Source organism: Sardina pilchardus, chromosome 16 (genome assembly GCF_963854185.1).
Source record: "Sardina pilchardus chromosome 16, fSarPil1.1, whole genome shotgun sequence".
Lineage (NCBI taxonomy): Eukaryota > Metazoa > Chordata > Actinopteri > Clupeiformes > Clupeidae > Sardina > Sardina pilchardus.
Genome location: NC_085009.1, coordinates 7780752 through 7796646, shown reverse-complemented (window position 1 = coordinate 7796646; position 15895 = coordinate 7780752). Strand labels below are relative to the sequence as shown.

The following is a 15895-nucleotide window of genomic DNA, read 5'->3' as shown; positions in this document are numbered from 1 at the left end:
ATGTCAAATCAGCCTAGAAAAACGCCAGGTTTCATTTTCAGCTGGTCTTATTGCACTTTCTAACTTGGGAGGAGACATTTTTTAAATGGGAAAATTACCAGAAATCTCAGTCACTTTTAAACATGAAGCTAGCAGGCGAGAAGCTAATGGTCTAATCCGATTCAATGATCTATGCTAGGCTGAAGCTAAAAGTTGTATCGCCAGACTCACAGAATGGCTGGATGAACGGGAGCTAGGTAAATATCGATTGTTTTGCTCGAGGGGAGGTGGAAAATGAGCGTATTTCCAAAAATGGCGGAATATCCCTTTAAATAAGCACAAAATGCAGCCTGATCTCAAAACCAATGTAGTAGCCTACTATCTATCCATGAATTTTCCTGGTTTTACTTCCTTGACTTTGAGATCACGTTGCCATATGGGCAGGGCATATCCATAAAAAAAAGTTACTGACCAGAAGTCACCGCTCTACAGTAGTTCGATCTAATGGTGAAAAGATGACAAAATGTTTTAAATAAATGAGCATGTTGTTTAATTATAAAATAACACATAATACACACACAATGTAAAAAAAATAGAGTAAAATCATTTCCTCAGAATCATTAACAATTTCTAAAAGTTCTTATAAAATCAAGCAAAGTGCAAACTGTGAAATGTCTAAAAAGTAAAGAGATTTCTCAGGGCTACCATATCTTTAACCTCTTTCTCATACAGGTCAGGTACTTCTCCAACAGATGACATTATCATACTGACAGTGTTGATTCCGCGAAGCCTGCGTTCATACTCGATTAGCTGTTTCCAGAAACCGCTGTTGGGTCTGATTAGCGGCCTGCGGGCCTTGACCCAACTGTGGGCCTCGACCAGCGACATGTCTCTGTACTTCATCAAGTATGCCAGACAAAGCGTTGAAGACCGACTCACACCGGCGTTGCAATGTACCAGCGTCCGACCACTCTGCTCCTTGACACGATGGATTTTATCAGCAATGGCATCGAAATGGTCGATAATAGAGGTCGATGGTGAGTCCAAAACTGATACACGAATGTGTTCAACAGTTGATGCGACGTCGTTATCAACATTCTCGGTAGCGTTGATGATGCAGGTGACTTGGAGGCTGGACACGACTGCCTTTTCACTAGCTGCCCTTGCACTTCCAAGGTAAAGATTCTCGGTGATCTGGGCCAGACCTGAGAGTTTCTGTGTAGCTGGTGGAAATGCCATGTTTTTTCCCCTCAATATCAGTGTATGTTCAACAATTCCAGCCTCCTAATTTTCCTGAAACAGAACACACTTTCAGTAGCAGATAACGTGTTTTGTGTTAAAAGTCTCTGTAAGCCCACCGTGTTGCCTGATAAAACGTAAACTCAGTAGACGTGAACTAGCTGCCTGTTACAGTAGCAGCCCAGATTAGACAGCTGATAAGGTAGGCTACAGAGCAGCCTTTTTTCTAAGTCTACTTCTCCTTGTGTTGACATATATTCAAAACGATGGGCTACACGTCGTGAACATTTCATTTCGGTGAAAATTTCAAGAATAAAACATTGACCACACGGCAGCTATTTTCAATCGAGCTACAATCTTTGCACCCACTGTCGATGTTGTAGGCTACTTCCCATAGACTTAAAAGAAACTTCCTTTTTGAAAGCAGAGACACTTATGAGACTTTGTTGAAAGGTACAAGTGTAAAAAAGTACTTCCTGTAAAAAGGTACTTCATTGTTGACTACAGTATCTCGGACGAGACAATTTTAATAGAAAACGCATTTGGCTGATCATCCACATCCTGCTGGTTAGACTACGCTACTCCACTGCCCCCTGCTGGTGAAGAAGCCATCAACGACAATTGCCTCCAGAGGTATTTTACAGCCAGGCCTGTAGATAGATAGATAGATAGATAGATACTTTATTGATCCCCGAGGGGAAATTCAAGAAATTCAAACAATTCTGTAGGCTGACTAACAGCACCTCTCGAATCTCACATTCAAATTTCCTTTCAACCTTAGGCCCAGGGGGTTGGTAGGCAAGCTATACCACCCCAGAGTTGGAAAATAAGTGATAACATTTTGTGTTTTTCTATTCAGGGACCTAACGTTAATCTATATAAATGATAAATATGCAAGCCTAATTTGGATACAATTCAATACTGAAATCGTAACATCTGATAAAGTCAGGTTCAACATTTTCCTTTTGAAATTTTTGATTACATATTAGTGTGTTGGCTAAGTAGGCTACAGTTGAAGTGGAGATAACTGGGTTGTGAATATGGTGAAAATAGATTTTTAATGGCTGTTGGCAGTATTTTTGATCTATTAACCCAAACTGAAAAAACCACTGTTAAAACATTTCACTCTAAATCCAAAATAAGAATAAAAAATAATTTTGAACCTGACGTCATCCAGTATTAAGGTGTTTGTGTGGCCTACTCGAAATGTAGGTCTACACTATTGCATATTTCAGTAGTGGCTCATGTAGCATACAGTTTCAGAAAACTTGCAAAAGCCTACAAAAAAAGAAAAGAAAAGAAAAGAGTTTGACTTAATGTAAATAATCAGCTGTGAAAGCTTTTTGGGAATATCAATTAGTGTTTAGCCAATTTACCTGTAATATATCTCAGAGACATAAAATACATAAGGTTGATAAAACACAAAAAGCTATCCCAAATGCAATTCTATCACATATTTTATATACTTTGTCAAAAATCAACTTATTCCCCTCGAATTACTGACCAAAATGAGGTGTTCTGGCTTGAAAATTTAATTCAAGCAGTAAGCCAAGGCTGCGTACTATGTCTGCTACTGAATCAGTACATAACAACAGATTCCCAGAGGAAGGTCTCTTGAGGACAGTAAGCTTATGCTGGCCTGGTCCTACCAAACCCTCGTACTAATATCGTACAGAGGTGAATGTAATGGTGAAGGGAAATGAAAATTGAGCGGAAGCTTACGGAGGGCTATGCCAGGCTACCTATCTGCAGGATGATGCAAAATACTCACCTTGGTCTAGCCATTACTTCATTAGGAAGTTTCAGCACGGCAGTGAATCCACTAAAAAGAAAAAGTTTGAGCCCTCTATACTAAAACAAATCCAAATGTGACAGTAGATAGCCTATCAACCAATCCGCAATTGCAAGTTATTTCACAGTATAATACAGCCTATTGTGCTATGGAAGTGAGGTTTGGGGTCCACACAGAATGCAGGACTGCACTGGAACAAGCATCCTAGAGGCCTTACATGCCGAATTCTGCGGATCTGATTGAAGGTTTCAAACTAAAACACCCAATAACGCATGTAGGTCTGAATTAGGCCCTTATCCATTGGCTTTACTTATTCAAAGAATATCTCTTAAATTTGGGATGCATATGAAATCTATTCCCAAAACACTCTCCAGTTTGAGGCACTAAAAACTCAGAAACTGAACCCAGATAGGAGTCCCCTTGGACAGCTGATACTGAAGCTCACTAACTCCATAACAAGAACTAATGCACAACACACCCACAGACCAGTTCTGCTTCGAAAACCACAAACCTGTGTCATCAATGTCATCAATCATCAAACGTCAAACGTGAAAATATATTTCACTATGCCATAACCTGAGGAGCATGTATGATCTATGTTTTTGTATATAAATGTATATGTATGCACTGATATATATTGTACCTTTTGTCCTATTCTTTTTATCCTCTATTACCTTATGGTTATTAGTTTAAAGCTACATTTATACTGTACACACCTGAATAGCTTGTTTGTAGCACTTCTGTATGATTGCTTTGGCAATACAAATACCTTTGTCATGCCAAGAAAGCACCTTTTGAATATGAATTTGATAAGGGGGAGGGAGAGAGAGAGAGAGAGAGAGAGAGAGAGAGAGAGAGAGAGAGAGAGAGATAGATCTGACAATGCATTTGTGTTCAACAAACAGAGGACGGACAGATGGGATAGGAAAGTTCATTGTTTTCTGCATCCCCCTCACACAGATGCAGGTGTGTTTCAGGCTCTCAAATAAATCAAGTTTGTGTGTGTGTGTTTGAGTTTGAGTTTGGTCTTCGGAATTAAAATAACCCCACATCAACACTATACCTTCACCATACCAAGAGATTGGCATGGTTTTATTTCAGTTAGCCTATTAGCTGGTTTGAATTGCATTGAGCTCAATGAGAATGAAACTGTATGGGGAAGGGTATAGTGTTGATGTGGGGTTATTTTAATTCCAAAGGCCAAGGGGATTTTATCAGGTTGCATAGTGTCGGGATCCATGAAATAACTGGCCTTTAAAAATACAAATCTGCCTGCCTCTATGGAAATTTAACATGGGCGTTCCAATACTTATGAACCCTGTATTTTAAGGAAAACATTTATTTATTTACAATACATTATTCATTTACAAAGAAAATGTCCTTAAATGTTAAATATTTGTTTTAATTTAAGGCATTAAGATCAATTTCCAAAAGATGATTTTATATTTAACTTTAAGCATGTGCTCCAAAACTTTTGGAGGGCACTGTACCTTACTCATAACAGTCTATGACTTCCCTGATATGGTTTCATATTTGTTTAATACATTATTGAAAAGTTACATGTGAACCGCAACCCAGGAACGCCAAGGGTGCGTTTTAACATTTTGAGAATGTCAAACTCATCCAGATTGGTACATCGCACACCAATCAGTTTGCGCCACCTAAATATGCCAACAAGTAGCCTTAAGCAATTACACTACAGTAGCTTACAAATGTGTACCGGACTACCAGTAATTGATTGGGTTCAGTAACCTTTGTGCCAAAGTTATGTGTAGTCCTACTTAAGATGTGACTAAACGTTTGTCAGTGTCTGTGCAGTAGGCTATGGGCAACACTGTTACAGCCTACTTTCTCTCGGTTCTGACGACTGAATTTGCGACTGAATGGCCTACATAGCCCCGAGCACGCTTCATTCATCTTTGCTGGACTACACAGATGGCCCGCGAGCACAAAACCCATTCAGTCGCTCATTTGCATTGTGTGAGGTGGAACATTCGTGCCAGCTGGACTCCTCAAACTCGCACGTGCTGCATCTCTCTGACATCTGCAGACTGGAGCAGTAATCCTAACCTCCTTTGTTCGTCGGGTTACACCCATTGTTTATTCATCAACCACTCGTTCAACATGATGTCTGCCTGCCTGCCTACCATGGCCTACCTCTTCACTCCGAAACCATGATCGTTCGTGTTCAACCATTCTTTGTATAACTTATGTCTCAAAATAGACATAAGCTACCACAGTTTAGTGCTCAGTTTGACAAACTTCATTAGCACATGTGCAGGTAACTCATTGACAGGCGCAATGTTTTGAGCAAACAAGCCAAGACAGAAGACTAGACCATACTTTCTTTAAACTACACATTTTTGGCTGGCTAATACAAATCACCTAATTTTTCACAATAGTTCGTAGTCTTGTAGGCTAGGCCAAAAGTGGAATAAATGCGTTATTTCAAGCCAACTAAATTTAATTCAGCACTCAAAATAACACTACCGAGGTCTGATAAATAAATGTGTAAGGAACCGCTGGAGATCTATCAGCTTGCGCGTATTATGGGCTACTGCTGATTTCCATACGGTTGCCTTGGATACCTGTCTCTAAAAAATCCTGCCTGAGCCTGACAACTAGCCTTCTTGAAAGCAGCTGGTCGACACCACCAAGAGAAGAGATGCTGAGATAGGCTGCGCTGGGAGGAGTTTTCCCAGCGGACGGTGATCTGAATCATTTTCAACAGCAGTCCACTCAATCTCTGACCACATTTCGTATTCTGTTCTTCGCGAATACGCCCATGCGATGGAAGAAACCTTCGAATTTTGGCAAATGCAGATATTACACCTCAACGCAGGAAAAGGTAGGTTATCAATTCAACCTTTACCACACACGCGTAGACACAACGCTGACAAACATATGCTTTGCGATAATTTTCTAGTTGTAATAAGGCACCTCGACTATTTTGTATTTAGGCTATTGGCTTCACGAATAGACCTAGCCCTCTTGTTCTCCATATTCGCATCCTTCATAAATGGAAATATAATACCTCATTTGGAATTACTGCGACCTAACACTCCTGTGATCGATTTCTGTGTTCTGACAGCGGACTAATGATGTCTTGATCACTTACAACGCAATTAAAAAGAGGCTGTACGGCCTGTGGTAAAAGATTTGGGTTCGAAGTTAGAGTAATTAACAATACAAAGATCATACCCTATTTATTGGATGTCGGATTGTCACCACCGTGGTAGTGGTCGTAGTGATAATGGCAATACTAATAGCAACATAATTGGTTCGCGCAGACTATGCGTAATTGTATTCTCACTAATGCCGGGGCCATACAAACAGCGCCATCCTGCCTTTTACGCATTTTTTTTATTATCTTACTACCATTAGGACAAAGCATTTATTCCATTGTGTATAGCCTATTATAGTAGCAGTATAGGCTAGCCTACTTCTAAAATAGCGTATTTGTTAAGTATTTCAGGGCAGTGGAATATTGAATTGGAGCCAAGGAAATTGTCAGGTGAATGCAGAAGCACCGTTTTCCATAGTAGAAACGAATATTAAGAATGCGAGATGAATAGCTGGAGTTGACAGGATATGCACAGTAGCCTGCAGTGGTGGTGGAGGCGCGCGCGTACCAAATGAAGGCGCGTGCTGGTCAGCTGTAGTTATTGGTCTACTTCTCAGAAAATTCGGTTACCATAAGGTGGGGAATGGCTTCTCTCTAACAGGTTTAGGTTTCCAATGGCTTACAAATTATTATTTATATTTTATAATCCATCGCTTGGCACACCATGATGTTTGCATTCAAAAAGTTTGTGGCTTTCATATGGGTTTTTGAGACCATCTTGTGTCACTGTACCCCCCCCCCCCCCCCCCCAAAAAAAAGAATAAATAAATAAATAAAAATAAATAAATAAATAAATCAAATACAAATAAAATCAAATACATGTGAGTGTGCATTATGCCTTGGTATATGTTCAATTAGGCTACCTAACATTCAGATAGCTTCTTGAGGGAAGCGTCCTGAGAGAAAGCATTGAATACATCAGATATACAAATGTTTGTATATGTAGGCCTGTACATGTACATTTCACAAAAAAAAAATTTGTTAAAAAATGTATGTGTTCTAATTAAGCCATACTCAGCAAAGATCCTTCATTACTATCTCCGCTTTAACCCTCTCTGCTCATAGTAAGTTTACACACACTAGATGCAAGTAAGCAGTCATAATCAAAGCAGTTATTGAAATGTTAGTTGCGGTGCCCCCTATTGATGCAGTTGTTTTACTTCGCACATCTCAAGATTTTGGCACAAATACATTTTTGCCACTGATTTCTGATTCTGGGTCGTGGCAGTTATTTTGCTGATTGGACCAAATTAAACTTAAGAAGATCAAAAGTTGCCAAGTGCCAGAATTCCACAAAATTTGGCTTGAGTCCAGAGGTTGTGGTGGTGGCTGCGCAGTTCACACCTTCTTGGGGATTGAAGTTCCCAATTTCTGCATCTGCGCCTTACACTAGGTGGCGCAACACTGCAAAGGAGTTTTTATGGTCTGGGTTGATGCATTTCCTTGAGGCCAACATACCAGACACATTTTGTAATCTAGGGAGCATCAGTTAGCGAGTTAGTCCATGAAAAAACTGCTGTTTGTCTCTCTGGTTTTTGGGGTTCCAGTCTGGAGGTGGGGTGGCCCCCAGAGACCAAAAGCTTCTATTCTGAATCAGCCTAGCGGGGGTTGATGCCTACCAGGTTTCATGTGTTTTAGTGTCCGAGGAATCGGCAACCAAAAACTGGTGGGAGGGGGAAAAAAAAGCAGAAAACGTAAAAATAGAAACCTCCATGACGGTGCAGCTCTAGCAGCAGTCTTAATCAGTGGTGTACTTCTCTGCTGTGGTCTGCAGCAGATGGATATTTCACATCTACTATGACCCACACCATTTCCCACAGCACTGCAGTCTTTCTTTCCTCATAAAATATTTGCAGATGCCCTATAGCTGTCAATCATCTCGCAAAGTCTTTGCCAAGTCTCCCAGCAACTGATCCTGAGCCTGAGAACCGAAACGGAAACTGGTATATAAGAGACTGCAAGCGCTGCAGTTCTTTTCATACGCCTCCCTGATGCTCACCTCACCTTTTGCGGATTACACCACATTTGAGGTGTAGGTCATTGTGTAGGAGGCCAAAGGCATATTTTTGACACCTCGTTTATTTACAGAGTTCTTCCCCCAGGGGCTCGGCAGCTCTAAGGTTGACTATGACACCATATGCCCCTTTGTACTGGTCAGGTCACTGAAATCAATCTTTATACAGGATCAAATCTCTATGGAAGAATAGTCTCAATGTCATCCATACACATGCTAGAAAGTCAATATGTTCAGAGATACAACTGTAAATAGCTGTCCTTTCACATAAGCGACATTGCATAGGCTTTTCCATGTGCTGAGTCACTGTAATGATTGTTTTATTTGTATTATTTAGAGAGTCCAGCCCCTGACCCCACAGAAATGGAGAATGGATGAAGATCAGCTACCAGAATCCCCCTGACTGTGAACTCTATTACCCAGGTACAAGTACTGTATATTAAATATCTTTTACACACACTTGTTTGTGTTGTGTGTGTTTTATACACAACACTGTCTTTCCGTCTTTCAGTTTTAGTATTCGGAGCACTGCATACACTCGACTAGGCATGTTTACTATGTGTGCGTGCGTGTGTGCTCTATCCATTCAGTCTCAATTTTGCCTTCTAGATGGGCTATGGCTTAAGGCCAAATCAGCCGTGGCCGACACGTAGTGTCACACTTAGCTGTGACGCACACGGTTGCCTTCCACTCTCTGCTGCTTTCCACCTCTCTGCTCCCCTACAGGGCTCCGAAGGATGTCCACACCGGGAGGAGATCAGCGTCCTTACCTGGCCCCCCCTGCGTGCTTCTGTCCACTCGGAGGAGTTACCAGGGCGCCCCGTCATTTCGGTACAAATATCACTGAGACTGCTACGTAAACGTTTTTTTTGCTGTGGGACTGAACGGCTTTTTTTTCAGCACAAAATGGTGTGATGTTATGTTAATTTCATTTTAAATTCAATCAAGCCGCTTGAAACGAAGGATTCGTAATTCTACCTCAGTGTAGGTTTGTGTCACGTTGGTCCTTGGAAAAAGAAATTAGATCCCAGAGGGGTTGGGGTGTAAGAAAAGAAGGATTAGGTTGAGTGTGGTGTATTTATAAATGCACCGTATTTTACTGTACCTATCAGCTGTGCTAGAAAAGTCTGACCTGAAGCTAGGCACGACTGTTAAATCAGATTATTATAATCTGCTTCCATGGCTGGCGAAGTTTCATATTTGAGGGGTAAGATTTCTTTGTCAGGTCAGGAAGGGCAAATGCTGATGCTGCTGCTCATAAAAAATGTCAGGATGAGCTGATTACCTACCCTCAGTAAGGCTTAAAATTTAGTCACACTTCTGAGCAACACTTTTGCCGCTGGCTATATGCAAGGTTTGAATCCTTGCTTAGGCAGTCACGTGAATTTAAGCACTTTCCTGTCACGGAAGCATAGAGGCGAGCGCTATAATTTGATAATGTTTGTGGGGAATTTAAACCATAACATTTTCTTAGCCTTCTCATATCAAGTTGTTCCATAAAAAAATGTTGCAGTTGCAGTGACTCAGTCCATGCCCTTGTTTACTGCAGAAAATGGAGGTGTTGTTCCCATTCCTGAGCACTCTGGAGGAATTCAGCAAGGGGAGAAAGCACATGGTGCTTTCAGGAAGACGGTCAACCAGTTACTGATGTCAAATAGCCGCACTGAACTAACACTGAGACAAGCGCAAAACGTTTGAAAAGATCTTACCTTAATGTCCACACTTTTAAGACTGTTCCTTTATGCTGTGCATCAAGAAACACAGACAATGTGTTATACACATGTGTTAGGGCAGCAACTAACGATTATGTTCATAGTCGATTAATCTGTCGATTATTTTCCCGACTAATGACTTAACGATTTTATGTTCTCAAATGCCTTGTTTAGTCAACATGCCAAAGACATGCAGTTAACTGTAAAATGAGTAAGCAAAGATGGACATTATTCAAGTTTAAGAAGCTGCAATCAGAGAATTGAGAGATATTTTCCTTTAAAAAGTGACACTAACTGATTAACTGCCTACCAAATTGGTTGGCAATTAACTTAACAGTTGACAACTAATCTGATAATCGATTCATTGTTGCGACCCTACTACATATTCAACGGTATGCAATATGTGACCTTTAAGGTTGAACTCCTTCTATGGCATATAGTGAAATCATTTGTATTTGTGAGAGTGAGACCTACCGCTGACAGGTAGAGCATTACACAGAAAGCTGCACCAACTGAACTATACCTTTCAAACACTTCCTCTAATCTCCTATCTCACTTGCTGTCCCGCATTTGAGGAAGCCAAAGTGTGTCACACAGACTGGCAAGAGAGAAGTACACGTGAGAGAAGTGGAAGTGTGTGTTTTTGGAGCTGCGTGGTGGTTCTCTTTTTCTCTTTTTTTCCCCTACATGCCTTTCGCATCTCTCTTTGTCCTCTCTCTCATCACCCCCTCTGTGGCCTTGGTTGTCTGCAGTGTATTTGCATACCTGTTTGTCTACTACACCCTGCGTGACTGCTTTGTACGCTCGCCATTTGCATAACCGTAGAAAAGAAGAACCAGGTGATGGAGGGTTGCAAGCTCTTGTTGTGTATCACTGGATTCGTACAGTGTTTTTCCATGCGTTTACTGATGTGGTTTGTTTGAGCGAAATAAGTTTCTGCCGAATTGTGTCGAGATAACCCTCAATGACCTGGAATCTTCGCACACTTTTCTGTGCTCATGTCTTGTGTTCTTTGAGGACAGGCACCCTATCCCCACCTTTTAAACAGAAATGTTGATGGCTTTTCTCTTTCGTTTGCAGTGCACTGAATAGGTGACAGGTAACATTTTACTTGCATGCAAAAGTGTTTCCTTCTAAAGCTCCCCCCATAGATGGTGGTAGGTTAGATTTAATAGATTTCTGACTAAATATATTCCTGGCTTAATCCTTTTGGATTTGGATTAATGCTGCGGTCAGTAATTTAATGCGTTAGGGTAATGGATTAATGGATTGCTTCGCTGATGTAAGAGCTTGAGGTTAATTTTAAGTCGTGATTTTCATGTTGTGAGGTCAATTTATGGTTTTGATCAGCAGTACATCTTCATTTGTCCAAGATGTCTATGAAATGAGAACCTAAATTACATGTTTTAACGTAGGGAGTACATGACCCAACATACAGTCTAAGATCTTTGATTCAGTACGCTTAATTAGCATTCTTTGCAGAAAAGCACAATACATTTTTGACCACATATGGCAAGCTGCTATCTAATCAGTGCACTGCAACTGAAATGATGAAAATAGCGACAAAACAACTAACATGGATATGCTCACAGTTCCCTTGTTGCAATGGCTGATGACAACACTAACATCTTAAAAGACTAATCGCACATCTTAGAGACTAACACCTCTCTCTTTCTCTCTGTGATGTCCCTGCGTAGCGGGCTGCAACACATTTCCTCCCCTTTTGCTGTTTCCCTGCTAACACTGATTTTAACAACTGTTTTTCCCTTTCCCTCTTCAAATACTAATGATGCCTAACACCACTAACAAGGTTGCTTATGAGCTTACTGTAGATTGCCTATCGCGTCTTACTTCTTGCTTGCTGTCTTAGCTGGAGGTGAACATTCTCAGAACAAGAGTGGCCCTCTGAGATGCAAACATTCCTTTGGTGTTCCAGAATGTTTTGAGAATGTTTTCTGCTCAGCTTGTTCTTTCCAAGACTGTGGCTATGCAACTTAGAGTACCCTGCATCATATTCTCTCCCCGTGGTGCATATTCTCCTTCTTTACACGCGTGTACTCTGTGTGTGTATGTGTGTGTGAGTGTGTGTGTGTGCGCGTGTGAGTGTTTGTGCAAACTGTGAATGGAATGCTGCATGAGACAACAGGCTTTGCCATAAGCTCTTGGAACACTGTATGTAAAACTAACCCACACCAGGACAATCCTGGTCTGCTAACCAGAACTAACAGCGATTAACCAACAAACTAACTTTGGTGCACCACAGTCTTGCTGTGTCTATTTAACATCTTCTGCCTCCAGTCACACCTCCTTAATTGCATCCACCTTGCCTATTTCCTCTGGTAAACTGACATGCCATGCGTTGGGTATATTGGGTATTTGTGTGTGTACGTGCATGGATGTTAACGTGTCTTCAGAGTGGGTATCATTTGTATGTTGTGTAGGTGAATGCTATGGGTGTGTGAGGTACTAAATGATGATTGCCAAGGCATTTCTACCTTATTCTTGTGCCTTGTAAAAGGTTCTTCTTTGTCACTTTCTGGTGGACTGATGTCTGCGTAACACTTTACTCTTACTAACGATCTCAGTGCGCTACTTGCGCTCTTACTAACGATCTCAGTGCGCTATATTTGCGCTCTTACTAACTAATGATCTCAGTGCGCTACTTGCGCTCTTACTAACGATCTCAGTGCGCTATACTTGCGCTCTTACTAACGATCCCAATGCGCTATACTTGCGCTCTTACTAACGATCCCAATGCGCTATACTTGCGCTTTTACTAACGATCCCAGTGCGCTATACTTGCGCTCTTACTAACGATCCCAGTGCGCTATACTTGCGCCTTTACTAACGATCCCAGTGCGCTATACTTGCGCTCTTACTAACGATCTCAGTGCGCTATACTTGCGCTCTTACTAACGATCTCAGTGCGCTATACTTGCGCTCTTACTAACGATTTCAGTGCGCTATACTTGAGCTCTTACTAACGATCTCAGTGCGCTATACTTGCGCTTTTACTAACGATCTCAGTGCGCTATACTTGCGCTTTTACTAACGATTCCAGTGCGCTATACATGCGCTCTTACTAACTAACGATCTCAGTGCGCTATACTTGCACTTTTACTAACTAACGATCTCAGTGTGCTATACTTGCACTTGTACTAACTAACTATCCCTGTGCACTATACTTGCACTCTTACTAACTAACGATCAGTGCACTATACTTGCACTTGTACTAATGATCCCTGTGTGCTATACTTGCACTTTTACTAACGATCTCAGTGCGCTATACTTGCACTTTTACTAACTAACGATCTCAGTGCGCTCTAGTTGCGCTCTTACTAACCCACAATCTCACTGCGCTATAGTTGCGCTCTTACTAACCCACAATTTCACTGTAGTTTGTGCTCTTGCTTCAAGTTGCTTATGACCCGGAAAATGCTGACTAACCACTAACAGAATGATCTGTATCGGAGGTGTCTTGCTGAGGATCATATAATTTGCCTTTCATTGTGACAATAGCCAGCTATATAGAAATCACATGTAGTTGCATTTCTAAAGCTGCTGCTATCCAATATAGCTCTGTTTTGGTTGTGCTCGGATTTGGCTGACAGATCTTCAAGTACATCTATTAAATCATTAATTTAAAGGCCAGTCTTGAGTAGATGAAAGAAAACCTCAGCAGGATATATCTGTGGCAGACAAATTGTGATTTTATTAACAACATCCATATCAGTAGTCTCACACACTAAACACAGGGTCACAGTTAGATTCCCAGTGAGATCTTCATTAAGCTATGATCATTTGTAACCACGCTCAATCATGCTGGCCTTTGAAGGCCCCATATTCTACAGACACCAAAGTAATGTGAACATTCCCTTAGCCCGAGGTGGTAGAGCAGTCTAATCAGTAATCAGTAGATGCTGCATGGCGCTCAAGCAAATCAGATATCTGCAGGGCACAGAGTCTCCCAGGAATATATTGTGAGGGTCTGTCCAAGGGTACATCCCAGCAGATGCTCCCCGGAGCTCTGGACTGGCCTTCTCTGGGCCTTGCTGTAGACCAGGGTGCGAGTTAGGGGGGAGCAGGGGGAGCCATGGCTCCCCTAGTGGCCACCTGAGCTCCCCTGGAAACATGGTTTGTGAAATTTTGGGGGAGCTCTAAAATATTAATGATTGCCAAATAAATTATATTTTGACCATGGTTTTCCCTCAAAGGTGTAAAATCAGATAAATAAAATTGTATTTTGAGTTCATGATTCATGAAAAAAGTGCCTGCTTTCGCGCTTGAAACGTGGGGACGCTGCCCGCAGCTCCACCCACTACCCACTCACACAAGCTCGTTCACAGTCGAATGTCTAAAAGAAAAGAATGTCTAAAAGAAAAAAGCAGTGTTTGGCTCTGTGTACAGGATATCCCATGTGGTTGTGAAACAATGTAAGTTGTTGAGTAGCCTAATTCTAAGTTGATTCAATTAAACAGTCAGAGGACACATTATTGGTGGTCCGTGGATTATTTACTATCAAGTTCACTGAAGTTTGCGTAGCCCATTCGGGAAATCTGTTGACGTGATCCATCAGGGTGTTTCGTCTAAGTATGGCTATATACTGTAGCTGTTAGACCTATCGCACCCGTGTGCAACGAATTTTCTCTTTATAATAGGCCTATGCCTATGCTGTTGCAGGATCGGCATTTAAACTTAGCCCCCCCCCCCCCCCCCAAAAAAAAAGACCCCGCCCCGCCCCCCGGCTCCCCCGGAGACTGTGGTATAACTCGCACACTGCTGTAGACCCCTGCTGTTTTAATGTGTGTGTGACCTTTTCGGAAGGCTAAGAGCTGATGCTAGTGTTATTTGAATACGTGCTGTGCTGAAATCCTGCTCTTTTGTGGGTAGTGGAAATGACATGACTAACGTCTTAGGCCTTTAGCTGGTAAGTTTGCTTTGCCAGTTTGCTTCCTTGCTTTGGTACTAACCTGTCTCTTCTTTACCTAACACTTCCCTGCATCTCCTTTTCAGTCGAACGCCACTTGCATTTACTACTCTCTAACATTCTAAACCGTGCTCAATCTAGCACCACAATCAACAACCGTTTAAGGGTTCTGCATGCTTTTAGCACCTGATTCAAATTGAAAATAAATATATACAAAGTATGTAAATTAAATTTTAAAAAAGAATGTCATTTGATGAAATTAATGAAAAATCAGAACTATTTGAATAGTTGTTAAAAGCATACAGTTCTATTAATGTAGTGGTGTAATCTGAGTGATCGGGGTGATCCTCCTTGTCATGGTGAATAACAGGTGGATTCTCTTGACTTACCCTTAGGCTTATGCACAACATAGTGTTACTAACTTAGTCAGACGAGGTGTGGCACTAACAACACTAACCAAAATAAACACTAACAATCAATTAACAACTAACTAACAATTCTAATAAACTAACCTGAATGGACACCTGTGTGAAGATGGCGAATGTGAGTTTCCCATGACTATATGCTGATTTCAAGTCAAATCAATTTAATAATCAACATGTAATTTGACTTTCAACTTAAGACCTCCAAAATGATTTCTGAGTAAATCAAAATGAGATTGAGCACAACTATACATTCCAGCATATAAGATCACTGTAAACCAAGAGACACTATTGCACTTTAATGCCTAGAGCTTAAAGTGTGTTGTGTTGTTGATCAATCTCGCAAAAGGTTGCTAGTTTCCATGGAGACCATATTGTCAGCTTTTAATGGTCTCACCTTGAGAGATCTCTCACCTCTTGCATTTGAAATCACCACAAGTCTAGTTTGCACTGGCACCTGGAGAAAATCTCTGTGTTGCACAATGCACAATGCACAAAGCATTACTTGTAAATAGAACCACGCCGCTTCCCTGATAGATTTGGAATTAAATCCTGATCCAAAATATTTTCACTGGTTATTGGATGGTTTGAGTCTGGGCATGTTTTCTGTGGTTGTGTTTGTACACTCTTTGAAAATGAGTCTTGAGAGCTACATTTCACACTGTTCTTGCAGTGTCGACTGTAGT

At 41.2% G+C, this 15895-nt stretch overlaps 1 protein-coding gene and 1 long non-coding RNA gene across 2 annotated transcripts; one reads left to right on the top strand and one right to left on the bottom strand.

The window, feature by feature from the left end:
- Positions 1 to 512: 512 nt before the first annotated feature.
- zgc:153044 (uncharacterized protein LOC751678 homolog) lies at positions 513 to 1662 on the bottom strand. The gene has a single exon (XM_062516377.1). The coding sequence runs from the start codon at positions 1216 to 1218 to the stop codon at positions 655 to 657; it is 564 nt and encodes a 187-aa protein (XP_062372361.1). The 5' UTR covers positions 1219 to 1662; the 3' UTR covers positions 513 to 654.
- Positions 1663 to 5251: 3589 nt separating this feature from the next.
- Positions 5252 to 14612, top strand: LOC134059942 (uncharacterized). The gene is made up of 3 exons (XR_009935094.1): positions 5252 to 5858; positions 8486 to 8979; positions 9698 to 14612. It is a non-coding gene; the product is annotated as an uncharacterized LOC134059942 (long non-coding RNA).
- The last annotated feature ends 1283 nt before the right edge of the window (positions 14613 to 15895 follow it).